Raw genomic sequence first — 23,084 nt, 5'->3', positions numbered from 1 at the left:
CTGGTCTCCTCCTTCATTTTGACTTACACCTTCCTTTCTCCCCTCTATTTTGAACAGTCATATGGCTTCCATGAAGCTGCCTGTCAACATCTAAGAGTCACATGTAGAAGACTGATCTCTCAGAACTAAGTATCAAAAAAGTGGAAATCCAGGAAATCTGAGGATTTCTTGATATGCCATAGATTTGGCCCTTGGCCTGTCATGCATTACCAAGCTATTATGGATGTCTGATAGTAATAAAACACAATATAACTCTGTCTCTGGAGCCACCTCTCACATGAACAGCAAGATGTCCAAGAAATAGATTTTAAAGTCATGGTCACTTTTTATAGATCACTTTTGTGTGCATGGCCTGCAGGACCGGGCAACTCAATTTTACCTGTGTTTTTTGTATCCTTAGAAAAGTTTTTATGTCTTTTCTGAAAGAAAAAGGAAAGGCTTTCCAACTAGAGCACACTATGGAGGGGACTAGCACACAGCAGCAGGGGCTGCTCTGAGGAGCACTGTGAAGCTGAGGAATTAATGCGGGGCTGCCATGCGGCAAAGCTGTTCAGCCAACAGTGGTGTGCACAGCACAGTTTGAGAGACACTGCTAAAAGGCTGTGATTTAGCAAACCACTCAAGCAGATGTTTATTCCTGTTCTTATTCCTGTCCTTGTTAATTCATGTTCCTAACAAACCAGGTAGGTCAGTCTTATTGACGGCATTAGGTTTCTCACCTGGACTGAGGCTTGAGGCTACATTTTGCCATGGCATTTCTATGTGGATATATTCCTAATGTGGACTGATACCCTGAGAGATACCCCAGTTTTACAAGTATTTTTTCCAGAATTTCTGCTCTGTGCGTGAACACAACACTGTCTTTGCAGAACAAGTGCCATTGTTGGCTTTTTGAAGCATAGATTATTTTAGGTAAATAGTTAAAAAAGCTGAAGAGTTTGGACTGAACCCACAGAATTTAATTCCTGGAGAAGAGTTACTGGGAATTGCAAGTTGATGTGTGTATTGAGACTCCCAAGACAAAGGATGGCCTTAGTGTATTTTGATGAATTCTTCACCTTGTTTGTGTACACAATGTAATTAAATAAGTTAAAGAGAGATTCCTCTGAGTCACTGATTTCTCTTTCAATGGGGAAGCAGCTGGTAAGACCTTGAGATTTGTTATTGCTTGGTAGAGGGAGGAGAGGTGAGGATTGTGTGTGTGTGTGTGCAGAGGACATATCAAATGGCAGTAGAAGTCATTTGTACCAAAGACTTTGCCTGATGAGCAATCAAAATATGCCTGATGGAGTTGGTAGGACCTGGAGAGCTGCTCACTCATCTCGAGGTCTGTTTCCTGCCATGTTGTATTGGATCAACCCACCACACATGTCCAGAGCTGACCCAATAGGATAGTGTTGAAACCCTGTCAGCAAATGTGCTTTCCAACCCCTTGGTGATGGCTGTCTTCCTTCACTCTACACCCCACTGCCATGAATTGATTGAGTATTCCCATTCCAAACCACACCTTTCAGTGTCTGAATGATGCAGTAAAGTGATAATAAAAATGTCCTACATGCCAGGCCAGCTGGGAAAGAGGTGACCTGGAAAAAGCATTGCTCTATTTCGTAATTTTTTGGATAAAAGGAGACATTTTTTCTTCTTAAGAAAACGAAGGATTTCTTCCACAGAAGGTACTCTTTCTCAAGTTATATCAGACTTCAGTGTGATCACATTTCAAGCCCAAACAGCCTAGACAGACTTTTTTTACCTTAAATTAAGATTCAGTCTGGTTCCTAGTAACACACTGGGATATAATGAGTGAAGAAAACGAACATCAATTATTCACAGTCTATTGGAGAAACCTCATATAAATTATTCACAGAAGACATTCTGAAGCTGGTGAGATTATAGGAAACATTAATAATGAAGCAATGATTTCCTCTCATCCTTCGGCTTTGTTGTTTTTTTTTTCTCATTCTGTATTTTGGTTGGTCCTTGGTTCCATGTTGTGTGGACCCTGATGTCCCAGAGTGTCACTGAACAGCCTCTATGTACTTGTCCTTGGCCACAATTTCCCCTCCAGGCTTGTGGCATGTGTCGCACAACAGCTGTTCAGAGGGACAATTGCCTGATGCTGCCAACCTCATATTTCCTTTCTGAGCTACAATTTTTACCTGTGCCCATGGGAGGCTGAGACAATTCAACCCAGACTCTGCCTTCAGGAGATGGCAGCATTGCACCTGAATTCCAGATGGTGACGCTTTGGATGAACAACATAGGACTGGAGAGGTGAGAGATGGAAAAGCAGTGTTTGAGATTATTTTTGCTTTGTATTTTCATTGGTTTCTGTAGGATTGCTCAGTTGCTATCCCTTCTAATGTTGTTACAATCTGGTAAAATCCAGTCCTGCGTCTTTTTTTTTTTTTAACTGTAATACATTGAGAGCCAGGGAGACACAGGATACACGTGAATGTGCACATGCTCACTGGCAACAGAATAAACAGAAGACCTAAAATAATTTAAGTTATTGTTAAGTAAGAAATGTCTGGAGAAAAATGTCTGCTGAGAAGAGTGATGGAGGTAGAAGTAGCAGCTCCAGCTGGTGTGGGATGGGAAGCTGGCTGAGGGAAGGGGTAAGACTGGGTGGCCAGGGCTGCACAAGGGAGAAAAGCAGTTGAATACATTATAGATTGGTGTTGTAGGATGCAGGATGTTGAGACAAGATGCAGGGTACTGAGATTTGGTTAATCTTCTGGTGAAATCTCAAATATTCCGATCCCTGTTACAGCATGGCAGTATCTGGTAGATAATCAACATGAGAAAATACTCCAGAGGAAAGTTTCAGACCTCAGGAGGGACTGAGTAGTCATATACATGTGAAGATCTACTCTGTTCGTCCAGCTATGCTCATGATAATCCTATCCTGACCTCCAGCATCAGAAAGTTAAGCAATGTGAGATTGTTTGGGTCAGTTACCAGAAAAGAAATGTGCCAACTAATATTGATTCTAGTCCACCTAAATCACCAGGAGGGCCACAGCAGTATTAAAGACAAAATGTGACCCTGGAGCCTTGCAGTCAAAGGGCAAATGAGGCAAGCTTGTTTATGGTCTGTTTTGCCCTCTGGGGAGCTGTTTCCATGTCTGCAAAGCGATTGTAAAGTACAGTCAGATCTGCAAAGTGATGTGTTGCGAGCACTCCTTGGAAGTGGTTACACAGGGGGCAGGGCTCCTCCTTCAGGATGCCCCACATCCTCAGTGGTGTGTCCCATCAGGGAGATAAGATACCATTGATCTTGACTTGCAGAGTTTAAGAGCAGGGGGTTTAATTAGATTTGCTAGTTTGACCTCACAGGCCATTAAAATGCATTGAGCTAGGCTGATGCTGAGGCTGATAATTTGTGTTTGCTATGAGCTTCCATATGGTATCCAGTTGTGGTACGAAGCACTTGAGAGACAAAGGGTGCATCACATGCCATGACAGATTGCTCCGGCAATCAGTCATTCTTCCTATTAAAAATCTGTGTGTTATTTCCAATTTGAGTTTGTCTGGGTTCAGCTTCCAGAAGGTAGCTCTTCTTATGCAGTTCTCTGCTTGATTAAAGAGTGCAGCAGGATCCTGTGTTCTTTCCCCTTGGAGGTGCTTATATATTAATCAAGTTGACTCTCAATCTTCTTGTGATAAACTAAATGACTAAGCACTTCAAATCTCTCACTGCAAGACATTATCCCTAATTTAAAAACCATTGAAAGTCCTTTTGCTTTGTATTGACCTCTCAAAAATGCCAAATCACAACTATATGCAGCACTACAACAATCTTCTTCCCTGTTATACATGTTTCTTACTACACATCTCTACCTCCATCTCTAAATATATCCAGAGATCTCACTAGTGCCTTTTTTGGATTTCTTGACAGTGGAAGCTCTTGAATAGTGGGTCCAGTTCAATCCTCAGGCTTGGTGCTCTCCAGGACATGTTTCAGCCCTCTGCAGGCACGACTGGCACTTGTTGCCTTCAGCATCTCGTCTTTACCTTTGACTCTGTTAAAACACACTGACTTTGAGTGGGCTCAGCCTTGGCAAAAGCCTCTCACCTGCCAATCTTAATACCATTCTTTTTCTATTTGCCTGCAGATCATCGATAAAAGTGTGGGCAGCCATCAGACTCAGTCCTGGACTGGCAGAACTGCACCCTTCCTCCCTGTTTTCTATTGACAGCCCTGTCTGAGATCTCTTATTCAGGCAGTTCTTAATCCCTTTAAGATTTGCCTTACTGGTATTGTGCAGCACTACCTTTCTTCATCAGAGTGACATGCAAAACTAAGCTAACTGTATTAGAAACCCTAAGTCTATTACACCCACTCTGTCACCTTTATCAAGCGACTTGTAATCCTTTTAAAGAATGAAATGAGGCCTGTTTGACAAGACTTATACAATGGTTTCAGTGGGTATTAGTACTGTAGCTCATGACAGTTTTTTATGACGTGAATCTGGTGTCACCTTTATCACATGAGTGTATGAATGTGTGTAGCTGCTGTGGCAGTGTCTAGGTAACAGTATTTTATAGCATCTTTTTTGTGAGCAAGACTGGTCACCTGCACAAACCACACCATTTTTTTTTCTTCTCTATTTGCTTAAGAAAGCTACAGATATGAATCACCAATAATTGCATCAGCTCCAAAGATCTACTGAAGGCATCAGTGTATCCAATACCACAGTGTGTTGTGCTGTTCCTAACTGCTTCTGAAAATGTTTTTCCAGTTTTAAAAATGCCAGTGATGGGGCAAGCCATGAAACCTTTTAATGCATGAATCACAGTTTTGTTCACAGAAAGGAAGATCACATTGTGTCTTCACAGTGTGTGTTGCTCTGTGTAATTTAATGTGTAGCACCCAAACTGATATTTGAAAGGTATAATAATAAAGTTTGCAGTCATAGAGGGAGAGGGAATAGTGATGTCCAGTTATTCAACAGATCTGTGTTCTCTGAAAATTAAGTATCAAATGCCTACACAAATGGGCTCTGGGGTTTAGGGCTGTTCACAAAGGATATCTCTCATATGGGAAACTAATTTTTCCTCTGATGTCTGAATCAAGAGGGAGAGTTTAGTGGAGGATGAATTAGAGCACACACCTAAAATACAGGATTTAGATTCCTGAAACTTCACATCGCACCTTAACCTCCTATATTTTGATGCTGTCCTTCCTGTTGGCAGCATCTTGCTTGTGTCTCCCCCACATACACAGCAGTGCTGCAATAATGTCAAGTGTTTTCTGTGGTCACTGGTCAGTGCTGCACCTGTGCTCAGCTACGTCTTAGTGAGATGGAGCAGCCACGAGCAAGGCGAAGTGCCAGTGCCTGGAGATGGATCATCTGTCTGTGCCCTGTCCCACCACAAGTGCCTCTGAGCGATTGTGGGGACACGGCCACAGCCTGCCTGTCTCCAGCTGGGACAAACGCCTGAACTGATACTGCTTAGATTAAAGACGGTTTGCCCTGGCTTTTTGTCTCCTTGCTAGAAGACCAAGTTGTGTGGCACTGTGAGACCATCTCCATGCTCATCACGCGCTGTATTTCCTCCCCATCCCCCTCCAGCTGCTCCCGACCGCCTGGAATGAGACCAAATGTTGCATCTGTTCCAATGTCGAAAGTGTTTTGTGTTGCCATTAGCCACGTTCAGCCCCAAATTGAACCTGGCAAGCAGCTGGGATGCTCAGAGCCAGTTTGCTTGCAGTTGGATGTGTTTTGATGGGAAATGCTGCTGCCTTTGAAATACAATTCTTAGAAGAGAGAAAGAAGGTAATTTCCCACTTGAATAAGAAAAAGGCTCATCTCTTTCCTGGAAGGTGAGAGATAGAGACCGTGTCCTGTGTGGCAGTCAGTCTGATCTCTTATACCCTTTTATTTCACTCAAATGATCAGTCTGAAAAGGGTTAAAATATATTAGTTCAGTTAAAGTAATAATCTCTGCTCAACCTCACTGCAATGGAAGAGGAGGCTCTGCTACTTTCTGCATCTTCATTATGGCAGTGAATTGCTCATGATTCTTGACTCCTTAGTTGAAGTTCACAACTCTGGAATGGTTAAGCAGTGCTTTCAATTTTTGCTATTTAGCTTTCTTTAAAAAAAAAATATTGAAACTGTTAAAGAATTCAAATATGTCATGAGAGAGCTCACTTTTCTACTTCCCTCCCGATGGCTTCTCTCTGCACCCTTCAAAAGGAAAAAATAAAGCAAGGTTTATTAAAAATGCAAAAGAAGTGAGACAGGGCACCTTTACACATTTAAGGTGAAAAGCTGTGCAAAGTGTGGTCTCAGTTCAGACATGTGGGAAGTGCTCACTGGTTTTCTTGGAGTCTCCGGAGAAAGCTGTTTCTGACTCCAGCTGCAGATACATTCTATGGCTTGAATTGAGGTCCCAGAGTTACTCAGATGGGATGTTAGCTGTACTGCTGTGTGGTGTGCCACTGCCTACAGAAAACCACTTCTCCTCAGTGAGGGTGGATTTTTGGTCTGTCAGTCTTTCACAAAATCCATTGCAGCAGTATTTCCTTGTGTATCCTCACCCCAACATCTGTCTCTGCCTGGGTTCTTTCTTGGTCCACTTTCCCTCTTGGTCCACTCATCAGTGAGCAACAGGCTTAGAAAGCTGTTGGTTTGAAGTCCACTGGTTCAAGTTTAGAGTATGCTGGTATGACCAACAGGGAAAAATTATCCTTTGGCAGATCTTTCCATTAAATGGACCTTTTATCTGCTTTCCAGTGCCACTCGTCAAGGGCAATTACACAAGGAAATGCTGCAGGACCTGGAACAGAAATGGGAGCTTGAACTGTTAGTTGGATTCAGACGGAAAATGGTGTTATTCAGCCATGAGTTTATCAAAGTACTTACAATCAAACAAGTTTTTCTGCACATAAACATCAGCACATCTGTGGAACCACATTTGCTGGGACTGCAGCAGGCGTGGGTTATTTTGGGCCAGTTTCACCACTTTGGCTGGCAGTGTGGTCTCATCCTGCAGTTTCTCAGGCTAATGAGTTTATGTCTGTCAAAGAGAGTGTATGAAATACCTCTCACTGTGCAACGTGGCATGTGTGAAACAGTAGAAAACCCCACTGTTTCTTGGGATGTGAGTTGTGTGTGTTGCTCTGAATTCTATTTTGGCTAGACTGGCATAGTTAAGTTTAAAAATCTGCAAGCAATGTAGGAAGTACTATGTGCTGCAGAAAGTGCTCATTTGTTTTCCATTCAGGATGTTGAGTCTCAAAGAGGACTTGCTGGGGACAAGTGGGGTGGCCTGCCAGTGAAATGAGTGTCCAGGTAGGAGTTATGATTCCTGGCACAGGCAGGGAACTCTGTGGGCATACAGGACTTCAGCTGCTGTCCAGGTTTCTTCTACATAATGAGAATAATCTTCTCTTGGCAGGCAGAGGGGTAATCAGGGGGCTAAAGGGCATACAGTCATTTGGAGGAAATAATTTTAGAGACATCAGTAAAAAAGACACTTTGTGAATATACCTCTTAATTATACTTCCTCTAATTACACAGGTTTTGAAAACTGTCTTTGCTGTGCTGACAGCCAGTGGTTATTTTCTCAGCATGTTAATGTCCCCCCAGTCAAAGATCCTCATCTACTAGACAAAGACCCATGGGTGATCTTTTCCAAGACCACCTGGTCTATCAGGCAAGATGTTCAAGGCTTTGTAGACAGTTCATGTGATGACAAACATGGAGAGACCCTTGTTACTCTCAGTGAAGGTTTGTAGTGTTGTATTACCATCAGTGTACTGCTGTACACCCCTCTTAGCTGCCATACAAGTGGGTGAGACAAGTCTGTTCTGGCTTTCAGGTACCAGTGATTTTAATTAAGCTCAAGGTGTAACAGTTGGGTGATCAAGGGTGAGGAGAACTGTGTTATAAGTCCTCATTTTTGCAAAGTGCTTTTGGACACAGTCTGTCAACAGAGATTTTGTTTCTAAAATCTTATTTTGCCAATAGAGACAAGCTGCAAATCAGGAGCCATCATTTGGGATTTGGTTTCAGTACTGCCACATCAGTGAAAAACATGTGAACATCTCACCAGAAAACTGGTGAACATCTCAATTTTGCAGCTGATAGTTGCTAGTTCAGCTGTTGTGTTCCTGGGACTGGCGCATTCTGTTGGTTCCCTTTAGTGGCAGTTCAATCTTAATTAAGCAAGCGGCAGAAAAATAATGGAAATTAATAAGGATTAATGTATCCACTCATGTGTTGTAAATGATTGTCTCCCCAGCTTTCTCCTGTGCCTCTGGTGAGTACCTCGAGATGAAGAACCAGGTGTGCAGCAAGTGTGCGGAGGGGACCTACTCACTGGGCAGTGGGATCAAATTTGATGAGTGGGACGAGTTGCCAGCAGGATTCTCCAACGTGGCGACTTTCATGGACACGGCAGTTGGCTCATCTGAGAATAAAGCCGACAGCTGCAACAAGTAAGAAGTTCTGTTTGCATCTGGGTTACGCAGCCACGGGTAAACCTGAGACAGCTCAGCAGCACAAAGCTGCTTAATGACTCATCTAAGCTCCCCAGAGGGTAACCAGCCCTACTAATGGCAAACAAGAGTGGCTGGGAGGTGAACTTTGTAGCCATCTCTTTGCTGTCGACATGGTCTCCTTGGGCTCATCAGCAGCTAGCGAGTCTAAGACCAGCCTGGAGCTGCTCTTATTTGTAGCTGTAAAGCTCCAGGGTCATGGCATAGTAAATGTGGCTAAAAGGTCCTTTTACAGCCTATTTAGAGACCCACAGTGGTTGCAGAAGGCTGTTTCTGAGTATAACTGAAACTGTATTGAACTTGTGGATAATAAACCTTTCTTATGTAGGCCGGGTCCTCAATTTTTCGTACCATATTCTTTCACACGCACAGTTTTAATGAAAAGTATCATGTTTTATATTATTCATGTAACATATAAACATAAAACCAGATATAAAATACAATTATTATATCTATTATATCTATTAGAGTTTAAAAATAAATGGTAATCCAGTAATGAATTAATAAATTCACTGTAGTTATCTGTTGTGGCATTCTGAATTCTTTATTATGTAATGTGTTTTTGTATGGTAGTGTAAGAATAGTTTCCTCAGTATCTGTGATCTCAGTTGAGGCTTGTTTTGTTTATGTTCATCAGCTCTTCATGGACGCCTCGAGGGAATTACATCGAGTCAAACAGGGATGATTGTACAGTTTCCCTCATCTACGCTGTGCACCTGAAGAAATCCGGTTCTGTCTTCTTCGAATACCAGTACATTGACAACAACATCTTCTTTGAATTTTTTGTAAGGCCTTTTACATGGTGAATCCAACCTTATATTGTAAGAATTCAACCCAGATAAAGACCATTAGAAGCAGATTTACCCCCCTTTACATTCCCCGTATGCCCACAGCTTGTTATTGCTGAACAAGATAAAAAAATCTTCTTCTCTTTCTGTCACTTATGGTGTCTTGTGGTATTTATCTCATCTTCAAAACTCAGGCAGAACTGACCTTATCCTGCCATGCGCTGAGATTTTTCCATTAGGGGTCATGACTGCCCCAGTTAGTCCAGCCTTTTGCAAGACAGTTATTGGTGAGAGATGCTTCACGTTTGGGGGTGTTTGACTTGAGATGTTAAAAAGGGATTTAATGTTTAAAAAGACTTCTTCCGAGGTAGTAGTATGTGGAAACCTTAATTCTGATTTTAGGTGAATTCGTGTCCTAGTAATTACGACGAAAAGAAAACCAGGAGAAATTCACATGAATTTCAGTAGAAATTAGGCTTTGAGGATGCATCTGCACTGTGAAATGAAGGGGCTGGGGATCATCAGCTCTGAACTGGGAGCAGCCTGACTGGGCTTGCACCATGCTGTACCCAGATTGCTAAAACAGTCTGATCAGCAGCAACCAGAATGGGGAAGGCAATACTGGTCTGCCCACATGGATGGACTGGTTGTGGTCCAGGGAGCCAGAGGGTTCCCAGTGCCAGTATCTGCAGTGTGGTGTATATGTCCCACATTATTGAGGTGCTTTGGAAGGTTACACTGACACCTGTATTGCTGTCCTTGTCATGTTGTACCTGCCATTTGGGAGAGAAAAAAATGTAACGGGAGGACAACTCAGAGAGGGAGATGACTGGAAATTTTCAGTCTCCTCTGTTACTGCCTCTGTATCTGTCTGACAAACTCTTTTTATCTGAAAAACACAGCTCATGGTACCCCATAGGAGTGAGAAGTCTTAGCTGATTTTGGTTAATATTTCTTGAAGTCTGGAGAAAAGTGCAAAGTATCCTTACTCTTAGTAGAGCTGGGAAAGGAGGACAAAATTACGTGTGATAGATTGCTATTGCACTTTGATAACAGATAGTGCAGGCAAGGCTGTTAGCCATTTCAGTTTTATATTAGACTATTCTGCCTCTTTCATAGGGAGAAAGCTGCAAATGTACTCTCTGTTGTCACATGAATGTGCCAGGATTATGAATCCCAGCTCCAGTTGCTTGACTGACTGACAGATCTGCTCCTGCAATGGAGCAGATGTATTGTTTCTCTGAGGGCTGGCTTTGAAAATGGCTTTTTGATTATTGCTTTTATCCATATCCCACTCATTCACCTCCTCTAAATTTATTATTCCTTGTTCAAAAAGCAGTGTCTGCAGAGTGGTACAGTCCTTTATAGAAACACCCATAAATTCCTAGTCAGTCTTAGTATTTCAGGGAAACCATATTTAACACTCCTGTAAGTCAATTTTTTTCCCCAGCATGTCTTTGTGCTTAAATATATTTAAAAATGGCACTTTAGCTCCCAACAGTGACTCTTCAGTGGCAGGTTACTGGGAAATGGTGAAGCGTTTGATCTGCCCTTCCCTGGCTCTTCTTACGTATTGAAGCCCTTTACACCTAGTGAAAAGAGACTATATATATTCTTACCTCCTTTTTGCAGATGGAAACCATGACACAAGGATGCTGTAGCTCATGTTCCACAAAATAATTAGGGATCTACCTTCTACATAGGTGCTTCTTCTCACCTCTTTTCCTCAGTGCTGTTGATCTAGGTGGGAATTCAGTGTACAGATGCTTTGTAGGATGCAGGGTTATGCATCCCAAATGCGTCCCAAGAAGTGTCCCAAATGCTGCTGTAAGGAAAGGCTTCTGAGCTGCCCTGGACCTGGGTGAGGGACAATCAACCTCACACTTCTGCCAGGACAGACTCTCCATGGCATGTTGCCTCTCCCTTGATAATGTTACTCTCATCCCTAGGTCAGGTGGCAGCGGGCCAAAGACACAGCAGATATTCGCTGCAGAGAAAGTAGTTCTTCTAGCTTTGGCCCATCCAATCCCACTTCCCTTCTGACTTAGAAGTCCATGGCCTCTGGATTTTAGAGAATTAAGTCTTGGTTGGCTCAGGAGAAGGAGGAAGCAGGCAAGATATGATGCTCAGCATTCTTGTCTGGCCAGACAGTGAGAGGATAAGTCTGAGATCTCCTCCTGCTGCTTTTTTTGCCATCTACGTCAGAGGTGGTCATTGGAGGCACTATTAAACTTTAGCAGATTTTGAAAGTTGGGGGTTTATTTTGCCACAGGTAAGGCAACTGGTGTCCTAAATATGTTGATGAGAGGAACAAAGCTGTCTTTTAATTCCCAGCAGTCATTATGCTGACAGAGAGATGCACCTGACTGTGGTCACTGATCTTGTGCTTTTATTAACAGATACAAAATGACCAGTGCAAAGAGATGGAGTCCACAGCAGACAAGTGGGTGAAGCTCACAGACAATGGAGAATGGGGCTCTCATTCTGTAAGTGTATGAAAAATTGCTTCAAGAAGTTTCTTTTCCATTTATAAATGTCTGTGATTTCCACTGGGCAGACACCAAGCACGGGTCGGCTTCTGTGAATGCATTTGAAGAAGCACAGCTTTCCTAGTACTGAGGGGAAAAGTCACAGAGATCCCCAAGGAGCTGATCCCAAAGCAAATGATATAGAGGCAAGACTTTGTATTGATTTCCCTGGACTTTGAATCAAGTGCTTTATGAGGCTAAATAGATTTATGCAAATCTGCACGCCACAATCACTTTGCACGGCTGTAATTGAAATCTTCTACAACAGTTGTTTGCTCATGAGAACACTAGATTATTCCCTGTGTCTCAGCAGAGCAGTGGATGTGGTGTATGTGGAGTCAAGCAGGACAGACATTTTATTCTCAAATGTGTGCAGAAGAGCTGGACTGCACCCAGATTCTGCTCTCTAGGGACTTATCTGTTTGAAAAACAAGCTGGCAGCACCAGGGTGACTCCTGCAGCATGGATATGAGACTGTCCATGTCAGGAGCAGGAGCCCTTTGGCTGACCTGTGACCCAGCTGGCTGGGTTTGCTTTGTGACAGACCATGCATAGACCAGCTCATTAGCTGAGGCCTGGCTTCCACTGAACCACCATACCCTTGTCCCCAGAGCCATATCAGCAAAGGTAAAGCATAGGCGACATTATGCCAGAAGAAAAAGGCTTCTATGGGCATAGGCAGCAGCATACTTTCCATTTTCCATGGTCTGCTTATCCTCCTGGAGGAGAAAACGTATTCCTGAGCCAGCTCTGGTTGGCAGTGCCTCTTCGCTCAGATGCAAGGTTACATCGGGAGTCTGGAGATCTGGGTGAGAAGGGGTGAGGGGCATGAGTTAAGCCATAGATCCAAATCCAGGACATGGACTTGGGTGAGCTGAAGGGTGTAGACAGAGTCTGCATGGGAGATGGTGCCATCTGAGCTCATCATCTGAGGTATGCAGGTGTCTTCACTGGCTATGAAGATTGTTGAGATGCCTGGCTGAAATGTAGACACGTGAGCTAGGTGAGATGATGATTCTGGCGCTCCTGAAGGGTTTTTTCTGGGCTGAAAATCCTGTCACGGTAGCTTCTCTGAGCCCAGTCTTGTGGTTGCTGCAGCCTCTGCTCTCAGCATGCAAGTCCTGCTATACCAGAGCTGATGCTGGATGCCTCTACCCCACACAACAGGATGTTTGGTTCAATATGGTCCCAGTTCTGCTGTTACCTGTGGTAACCCAGATCTCCTGTGCCCCCCTGGGTAGTAACTGCTTGGGTGTGGGAGATAAAACAGGCTGTATTTCCACTTTGCTGAAGTTCTGAACTCTTCATCCTGGATGAACAAAAATCGTCATGCCAGACCTGTACAGCACTGCTGTATATGACATTATCCTGGACTCTTATGCTGGTAGAGTTTATCCCTGTTCCTGTGTGAAAATTAGCACCTTCAGGCCAATATCACTGTGTTGGCAATAGGCATCTTGTACTGGCCTAGTAGTTGTGGTACAGCTTTGCCGGACAGGTAGGGGCTTGGTAAACCTGCTGTTTTTATTGATGAGAGCGACACTGTAGTTACACAAGTGAGTTGAAGGCAGAAATCATCAACACTGCTGCTGAAAGAAGTGCTCCTGCCTTCCTTCTGCCCCTTATCCCAGCCATGATGCCACCACCCTTCCCATGCCAGTACAGGCAGCCACTTACTGAACCACACAACAAAAACAAGTGGGCCAGGGCAGCTGGAAAACAGGTTGTTTTCTGCATCTGATCTGCTGTTCGGGGTCAGAAACGAGCAGGAGAGTTGGGACTGCTTCTGGGGCCAGCTCTGGTTTGTGTCTGGCTTACTGATCACAATGCTGTAGTGTTACATGCAGGCAGAGCTTGATTTTTAAAGCCTCTAAACAAAACTCACTTGTGAGCCTGGATTTTTGAACTCTGGGTCGTGTTGAGTTTCTTTATGAAAGCGTATCTCGAGGCTTTAAAAACAAACTGGTTGACTATATCTGAACATAGAGCTAGAGATAAAAGCTCCTGAGTGCCAGGGGTAGATAGATAAAGGCAGGAACAGCTTTTTCCAAATTCTGCTTACAACAAGGTCAGAAACAGCTCTTGGTGTTCTTCCATAAAACTGGGTGTTGAGAAACTTTTTTAGAAAGCTCACTTTGACTCTTCTCAGAGATGTCTGTACAGCCCCTCCCCATTACCTCTTGACACACTAAGCAGCTTAGGAAAAGCCAGGATCACTACTAGGATGCAAGAAATCTGAGTAGTGGAAGTAGGAAATTAAAAAATGCCTTGGTGAGGGGATGTCTGATAACTGTCACATGTGTTATTGCAGGTAACTCTGAAATCAGGTAGCAATATATTGTACTGGAGAACAACAGGGATTCTCATGGGCTCCAAAGTAGTAAAACCAGTTCTGGTGAAAAACATCACGATTGAAGGTAAGAGTTATTTGTCTTTTATGTCTTATCTCACTCTTTCTTCACACTGTTTGCCAAGTGCCATTTCTACTGGTGTGCTTAGAGCATTGAAGTGAATTTTTTTTAGCCTCTTGTTCCCTGTCTGCTCCTCTAAAGTGTAAAAACAGAACAACAAAACTTCACGCTGTCAGAAAAAGGCTCAAAAATTAATTTGTCTGGTAAATGATGGCATCTAGTGGAGAAGACTGGCCTAGCAAATAGAGAGAGAAAATAATAAGCAGGGGTTCTCTAATGTAGTATAGAAAGACCGTGGATATTGGTAAGCCTCTCAACAGTGATAAATGGATATATATCACAACATTGACAGTTAAATTAATATTTAAATTATTTATTTCATCTGGAGTTGCTCTTTTGGTCCTGTTCTAAGTGTGATCAAACTCGGAGTGTCATATGAAGTTCCTAGATGGGTCAGACTCACATTGAGGAACAAAGATTAAGGACGTAAATTATGAGTCAGCAAAGCCAAAGTGTCTAAAGCAAGTGGTAAAAGTCTGTGGGTTTTATGCTGTTTTATGCAGCTGGCTTGCTCTAACCCATAAGCAGGTAGGCAGCAGTTATGGAGTGTACCTCTCTCTTTCAGTGTTTTTATTTGTTTACAGGAGTTGCATATACGTCTGAATGCTTTTCATGCAAGCCTGGTACCTTCAGTGACAAACCAGGTGCATCTGGCTGCCAGGTGTGCCCACGAAATACTTATTCTGAGAAAGGAGCTAAAGAGTGCACCAAGTGTAAAGAAGAAATGTATTATGCAGGTACATAAACAAAGTGGGTTAAGCAAAACCAGGAGGGTCTGAGTACATGAGGTCATCAGATTTTTGAGGTGTGAGAATGGTTGTATACAACAATGAAATTTAGTCTCCAGTTGATATGCAAGGGGGAAATGAACGTGGGACTTCCCAAAACATGCAGAGGGCACATATACATAATGGACCACAGTCGAACTTGGATAAGGTCATCCATGTTAACATGAAGGGATGGAGATCTTCATGACCTGGAAGGCAACCGTTCTTCTGAAGGATTTAACAGTTGTGCTGTGCCCTCTCGTGGTAACTTGTGTTATTGGTTGGTGATGACATGAATTTGCTTCATCACTCCTTCAGAATTCACACGTTTCGACGAATGTCCTTTCTAAATACTCTCTCTGGCTTGTCCTTACCTTGGCTGTTCTTGGAAGATGTGGTGATCTAGTTGCAAAACCTAGTCCCAAAGTCCTCTGCATTCCCAGCTCTGGTTAGCTGGTGACCATCACATAACATGATCTTAATCTATTCTTCACAGTCAAAATGTCTTCAGTTTTCTCCCTTGTACTTGTTTCCTTGAATAATATGTTACCAAACATAGAACCTGCTATCACCAATTATGGCAAATGATTGGGACCTGTGCCCATACTCACAGTGGGAAAGGAAATATTGCAAAAATATCTGAGAAAAGGAAGAATTGGACCAGTGTTGTAAGGAAGTTTCTAACGGGTTGGAGTAATTTTGTTCCTTATTGAGTGAGAACATATTCCCATGGTTGGCAAACTGCACAAATTACTGCTTGAAGGTGAAGGGTTGGGGTGAGGGTTTGGGTGACTCATAGAATGGTTTAGGTTGGAAGGGACCTTAAAGATCATCTAGTTCCAACCTCCCTGCCATGGGTAGGGAATCTTCCACTAGACCAGGTTGCTCCAAGCCCCATTCAACCTGTCTTTGATTGTTTCCAGGGGTAGGATATACACAACTACTCTGGGCAGCCTGTTCCAGTGCCTCACCACCCTCATAGTAAAGAACTTCTTCCTAATAATTCTTCCTGGGCATACTGAATCAATGAATTTCATTGTGGCAGCACAAGCATAGCTGGTATTTTCCTTCTTCTGCCACTTCAGTTCAGGGGAATGTTCGTGCAGACTCCATTAAGAGCTTGATTTTTCATACTTGTTTTGTATTTTTCTGCTGACTCACTTTAATCTCCAGATTTTAAGCTTGTTATGTTTGTTTCCAGGGACTATTTGATAGTTTAATATTCTGTTGATCAACTTTTCTTTTTAGATGAGGGATCCAGTGCATGTATAGAGCGTCCTCCATGCACAAGTAAAGACTTTTTCCAGATCCATACCCCATGTGATAAGGAAGGAAAAGTAAGTAGAAGGCATGATACTATTTTTATCCTCAATGACCTTACCGCTACTTCTGGATTTGAAAACAAGGTAGGGTTTGTAGGAATCCCTTTCCCAGTTACTTTCCCAATTTTGTTTTCAGCATTGAATTTCTCTGAGGCTTAGGATTTGTCCTTTAGGTGCCTTCTCTCCAGCCTTTATCTCTCTGTAAGAATCTGCCTGTCATGGGTCTGCTTAAGGGATCTGTTGCTGTGAGACAATAAGCTCCTTGCACTTGTGATGAGTCTGACGGGGTCACTGGTGCTACTTCCATGCTGGTTGGAGCACTTGGTGAAGTACTGTCCCAGAATAAACCTGGCTCTATGGTTGTTAGCAATCTTTCCTGGCATATTTTGGGCTTGTGATAACTTGCCCTGTCCCAGCAGTGCCTAGGCACAGGATCATTGGATATGACCATTCCTATTTCAAAGGGAAGAGTGTTTGGCTGCATAGGTATAATATGTGTCATGTCCCTCAGTTTTAACATCAAAGAAGGGCCCATAATCTGTTGAAATAATGTTGTATACACAGCCTGTGAGTATTCATGTGCAGTAGCAGAGCTTAACTGCTGGTAATGTGCTTGCCATGCCTCATATCACCTGCACTCTCAGGAGGTTGTTTCACTCAGAGATTTTAGGTCCGCTGGGTATCTCATCTCACAGAGGAACCTGCTGGCAGAGCAGCCTGGATTTGAAGCTCTCCTGCCCCTTGTCCTTGTAATCAAATGGGAATTTTTGTGGAATTTGGAGAAGAAACTCCTGTTTACTGGTATAAGAAGCTCATAGACGTGTGAACACATGGTCAGGCCTGCTTGTCTCTTTCCTTTCCCAGTTCTCTTAGACCTGGATGGGATTGCAAGCAGTAAAAATCCCTAGCACCTGCATGTTGCTGGCCTAATATTTGCTAGCAGGATGGAGTATTTTGGAGTCTCCTTATCAGCCAGTTCCAAAATTCAGCTGAGATCTTGTGTGCTTTAATAAGGAAGCATCAGTGAGTTTAGCCCAAGAGCTGGCAGGCTCTGCAACCTGGTCTTGACTCACTTATTCTTGCTCTGTTAACTGCCTCTAATGACCTGAGAAATTAGCAATGGTGTTCGCTGCTACACCCCCAGGTACTGCTTTAATTGCAACCTCCTGCAGATTACCCTATCACTGCTCTGTGTGATCCAAGTCTCCCTGGCACTGAATAGGCTCCTACTGTTGACCTTTTTCGTGTCTCTCACTGCTTAGTGCTCTGCAGCTCTGAAAACTGGTCCAAGTTTGCTGTACTCCCCATCTATCTCTCCGTGTGATGCAGCTCAATGAGAGGGCCTGATTGTGCAGGCCATCTTCGGGTGAACAGTGGCCATAAAGAACCAGCCTACTGATCCGTGGCTTACTAAAATAAGCCAGGATTTTCATTGGACATTAGATTAGATTGTTGTCTCCCTCATGTCCTACTCCATGTGTAGAAAGGGACTCAGGAGATTGAGGCACTTGACTCCTCTTGACTTTTCATCTACCTGCTGCTTTAAAAATCCCAGGCTGACTGTTTCAGCCTCAGTGTCAGAGACCCTCACCCCATGGTTGCGGAGACCCTCTGACCCTCTTCTCGCTGCTCAGACACAGTAGGATTCCTGTGGTGTGCAGTGTGTTTGGGCTCTGGGCAACCACCCATGCTTTGCCAGCTTCTGAGCCTTCTCGTTTTAAGCGTTGGGCACCGTGACGCTGCTGAAGCATTTCTGGAGCAATACTCCAGAAAATCCTTTAAGTTCAGGAGCACCAAGGGCAGAGGCTGATCCATAGGAACAGGTGCCACTCTGACAGCAGGAGCAGTCCCTCAGTGCCTGAGCAAAGTGGGCAAAGCAGACCCAGTGCCAGCGGCCAGATTGAGCCAAGGTGGCCGAACAAGTCCATAGTGATGAGATACGACCAATGTTAAGCTGGGACATTGTGTCCATGGGCCAGCCAGGATGTGGGTCAGCCAGGGTACATGACCTGGCACAGGCAGGGCTGCAAAAAAGTGCAGGCAGTGATGAAGTGTGAAAGCCTCAGTTTAATTGCAGCACTCAGGAGCCAAGGCCTGAGTCTGAACTGAAACTCCTTCCAGCTTATTTTTTGAAACAGTTTCAAAGAGGATTGATACTTCTTGAAGTGCTCTGTGTTATCAGAGGGCTAACCTTGAGTGCAAGCAGCTCAACGCCCGAGATGACAAGGGATCCGGATCAAATTCATAAGGTGAAATCTTGCTTACCTGAGCTTCTGGCCTCAAGGATCCCTGATTGCACTGCTGGGACCAAAGGGTGGAATTACCCAGAGGAGGAGCTGTGGTCAGATTTCACTCTTGCCAGCTGGGTTCCTCAGTTATGGAATTCAACTAATTTTCATCTTGAGATATAAAAACCTTTCAGAGATAGACCCAAAGTAAGATGAAATTTGAAACCCAACTTCACAGGTGATGCATCTCATCTAAACCTTCTTCTCAGAGAGAGCTGATGACAGACAGGCCATACTGCTGTGTATGGTAACACCATGGACTGACTCATGTAAGTGTTCATAAATGGCTCCTTAGGTGATGCAGAGGGACTGGAGAGGGGCTGGGAGAACTCCTGTGTGGTTTTGGCATTTACTCAGTAGGTTAAAAATGGCTGGAAGGAAACTGAGGACTTTTCAAAGAACAGGCCAGTATGGAGAAAAAATGTAGAACTTGTGGTGTTCTCTAACAGATGCCTTCCCAATTTATAATGCAGAAGGTATATTTTGTGTTATTGCAATAAAAATGCAGAGATTGTTTTTGCAGCTGTTAGAATTATTTATCTGACTTTCCTCAGAAATGTCTCTATGGGGATATTTACTAATTAAATAGGAATGAACAGTAGTAATTATTTTAAGCTTCACATTTTTGTTTTGTTCTTAAGGTCTGATATCTTGGAATCTCCTGTGAACCCAATTACTTCTGTTTCCTTTATCCAACCTTCCCTTTATTGTCCTGGATGTACAATGTCTTGTTTTGGCCTCAGTCATTGGGAATACCCTGATTTAATTTACAAGGGAGACCTTAATTGGTGTGTCTAGTCCTAAAGCTTCACAGCACACAGTGTGAGCTCAGTATCTTCTCATTCCAGACTCAGATCATGTACAAATGGATTGAACCCAAGATCTGCAGAGAGGATCTCCTTGATGCATTGACCCTACCTCCTTCTGGAGAGAGGCAGGATTGTCCACCCTGCAATCCTGGCTTCTACAACAATGCCTCATCTTCTTGTACTCCCTGCCCACCAGGCACATTTTCGGATGGGACGCAGGGTAGGAGTCTGCAAAAAAATTGTGTGTGTCCCCAAAAACAGTTGTCTGATTGCATGTGACTTAGTTAAATGACGCATCATCAGAAGCCAGAGTTCATTTTGCATAAAATACTTGTTAAATAACATTGGAGAGAGGGAGCTGGATATCTGTTTTCTCTCAGAAGTCCTTTCTTATCAGGGATTGCTGCTCTAAGTTGACCTGCTGTGTTCTGTATTCATTTCTTGGCTGATATAAACATCCTGAGAGTTATTTTAAGGGATTCTGAGCGGGGAATCAGATTTTTTACAGCCAGTAGTTCCTCCTTACCCATTCTTCTGCTCAAGCCAAGTTCTTTCCTGTGAAAACCTCATTTTAAGCACTGTCATATTTGTACCCTGCCAATATTGTCTAGTCTTAATTCTGGCTTGTTGATTCTGAGATGTATTAGCTCAGTTGTCCCTTACAGCATTTTGTGAGAATTCTTGTTTACCAGCATGATCAAACCTTCAGCTGAACCCATTAAAAAGGAAATGTAGCTTTGGGGACGAGCTGCAGATTACTTACAATCCACTTATTATCTACAATTAATAAAATGCTGGTCTCATTTCCACTCTTCTGGTCATGATAAGTCTTTGACTGTTTAATTACAAAGAAATAAATTATTTTCTTTGCTTATTACTTGCACCAGAGAGTAAAAAAGTAGTAACTATGTTCTTTAAAACCCTCTTTGAGATGTGCTTTGGCCATGTGACATCCTTTTCCTGTCCTCTTGGCCTGCAGAGTGCAAAGCCTGCCCTGCTGGGACTGAACCAGCCCTTGGGTTTGAGTACAAGTGGTGGAACATCCTGCCAGGCAACATGAAGACATCTTGCTTTAATGTTGGCAACTCGAAATGCGATGGGATGAACGGTGAGCCCGACTTCCTGTGTTGCTGTGTGCCTTTCTCCTGCATGGATCACTGCTGTAATGGAGCACCCATCAAAACGAGTGTGCTCTTTGCTGCATGATTCACAACACAGTTTTCCCCCTTCTCTTTAATTGCACCAGGCTTGAAATTTCCTGTAGTCAGTATCACACTGTCACAGTATCACAAAGAAGAAATGAAAAATCCCTCGTACACCAGAAGAGGGCAGGAGTTGCAGCCTGTGTGAAGTCCCCTCAGCCAAGGACCTATCCCACATAGATTTTAATGCATCTTCAGGTGCATTCATATCCCTGCTGAAAAAAACACTATTTGACTTCTCCCTCACTTATTTTGTGTTTTGTTATAACTACACCCATCAAGGTTATACGTAATTCTTTTGGAAAACTTAATTTAAGTCTGTGATTTTGTTCATTTAGCACTCAGAGCTTTCTCTCTGCACATGTGCTAAAATTGCAGCAGAGAGCAGTCACAGCTCACCGGTGAAAATGATCCCATTTGGGACTTCTCCCACCTCCAGCCTTCTCTGACAGATTTTCCTCTGTCTGATCCACCCTGTCAGACTGATGTAACTCAAGCTTTGAATTATGTGTGCTGAGCAGAAGGGAACTGAAGTATATGCTTAACATTTAACACATGGATTCATTGATTCATCTGTTTTAAGGCTGGAAGATATCAGATGGATCATCCCCCCTGAGCTGCACAGCACAGGTCAGGGAATTTCAATTGCTGCGCTGATTTCAAAGGTGACAATTGCCTGTAAAATCGGCAGTTCATACAATTGCTAACATTTTTCGTTGAAAAGCATTATGATATTGCTCTATAGTTTATACCAGGTATCTTTAAAATACACTGAAGTACAGAATTACTTAAAAAATTATGCTAAGATAGATTTTTTTACCATCTATTTATTGAAATTTTGTTCTTTTTCTGTCCTATGAAGGTTGGGAGGTGGCTGGTGATCACATCCAGAGTGGGGCAGGAGGCTCTGACAATGACTATCTTATCTTGAACCTGCACATCCCAGGATTTAAGTAAGGAATTGGATTTTTTTTTCCCACGTATTTCTTGTATATCTCTGTCTCTTACACCTATTTCACACTACCTCTGGAATCATCTGGGTTTTCCTTTCAGAAATGGAATAATGTAATGAATGAGAGACAAGAGAAAACTTGGATTTTATTCCAAGCAGTCCCCAGTCAGTCCATTGAGGCATACAAGTGTGTAAGACCTTAGTTTTTAGCAGTGTTTGTTTCATTCCAAAGATACCAGATGTTTGGCTGTCTGGAAACTGAGAAGAGATACTCCTATCCCTCTGGTTTTAAATTGTTCCAAAGCAACCAGCTAAACCTGCCTTGGGGTGGATATTGGAGCCTGCCCTTTCAGTGTTTTAGTGAAATCCAAGTTACTTTGCCCTGTGGCTCCAGGAAGCCTGCACAGTCTGTGCTTCCCCTAGAGTCAGTGAGGAGATGAAGGCACTGCGGGAGAATGGGATATCCCACCTCTCCTGAACCCTTGGACAGAGCGAAATATCTGCTTGAGGTGGTTGTGCCTCTCTGTCAAAAGAGTGAGATTAGACTCCTAGCTCAGATTGGGTGCAAAATAATGAGACAGGTAAGGTATGGCAAGAGGAACATCAGCCTTCCTTTGCTGTATTTCATCTGAGGGAGTTGGTGACTTCTTACACCCACTGAGCAAACCCTGATTTTTAATTTACAGTATGGGCAAGCAGCAATTAAATTAAAGGTGCATAATAAGGGTTGGAAAAGACCTCCAAGATCATTGAGTCCAACTGTTAACCCAGCACTACACCAAGTCCCCAAGTGCCACATCCACATGCCTCTTGAACACTTCCAGGAATGGTGATTCCACCACAGAGCAGCCTGTTCAAATGCCTGGCCACCCCTGCAGTGAAGAAATTTTCCCTTATATCTAGTCTAAACCTCCCCTGGCACAACTTGGGGACATTTCCTCTGGTTCTGTCATTTGTTACCTGAGAGAAGAAACCGCCCCCCACCTGACTACAACCTTCTTTCAGGAAGCTGTAGAGAGTGATAAGGTCACCCCTGAACCTCCTCTTCTCCAGGCTGATCAACCCCAGCTCCCTCAGTCACCCCTCATAAGACGTGTACTCCATACCCTTCACCAGCTCCATTGCCCTTCTCTGGACATGCTCCAGCAGCTCAATGTCCTTCTTGTAGTGAGGGACCAAAAACTGGACACAGGATTTGGCATGTGGCCTCACAGGGGGGGCACCCTGAATACTTCTGCTTTGTGTGAAGCTCCTGAAAAGCATCCCCCATCAGCGGAGGGTAGATGCAACTTAAATGGTGTAAATCACTTGAAATATTTAATGCATTTTAGTAATGAAATTCCCTACAAATATGGTCAAATTTAGGTATTTATTAGAAGGAGGGAACTGTACAATAAAGAATTCAGTCACTCAAAAAATGACCCTGCTGCAGCTGACACCCAGTGCAGA

The 23,084-nt window shown here is 43.3% G+C and overlaps 1 protein-coding gene across 1 annotated transcript in view; it reads left to right on the top strand.

The window, feature by feature from the left end:
- KIAA1324L (KIAA1324 like) overlaps positions 1–23,084 on the top strand; it is a 49,342-nt gene that overhangs the window by 7,387 nt on the left and 18,871 nt on the right. The window contains exons 2-10 of the mRNA XM_018068117.2: positions 8,253–8,448; positions 9,146–9,293; positions 11,696–11,782; positions 14,136–14,241; positions 14,880–15,032; positions 16,311–16,399; positions 19,521–19,701; positions 20,461–20,589; positions 21,546–21,636. Of these exons, the coding sequence (XP_017923606.1) occupies positions 8,285–8,448; positions 9,146–9,293; positions 11,696–11,782; positions 14,136–14,241; positions 14,880–15,032; positions 16,311–16,399; positions 19,521–19,701; positions 20,461–20,589; positions 21,546–21,636 (1,148 nt within the window). The 5' untranslated portion in view covers positions 8,253–8,284. The remainder of the gene's footprint in view (positions 1–8,252; positions 8,449–9,145; positions 9,294–11,695; positions 11,783–14,135; positions 14,242–14,879; positions 15,033–16,310; positions 16,400–19,520; positions 19,702–20,460; positions 20,590–21,545; positions 21,637–23,084) is intronic.

This window comes from Manacus vitellinus, unplaced genomic scaffold (assembly GCF_001715985.3).
Source record: "Manacus vitellinus isolate BGI_N305 unplaced genomic scaffold, ASM171598v3 scaffold_13_pilon, whole genome shotgun sequence".
In the NCBI taxonomy this organism is placed as follows: domain Eukaryota; kingdom Metazoa; phylum Chordata; class Aves; order Passeriformes; family Pipridae; genus Manacus; species Manacus vitellinus.
Note: the sequence above shows the minus strand (reverse complement) of the source record. Positions and strands in the feature narration are given on the sequence as shown.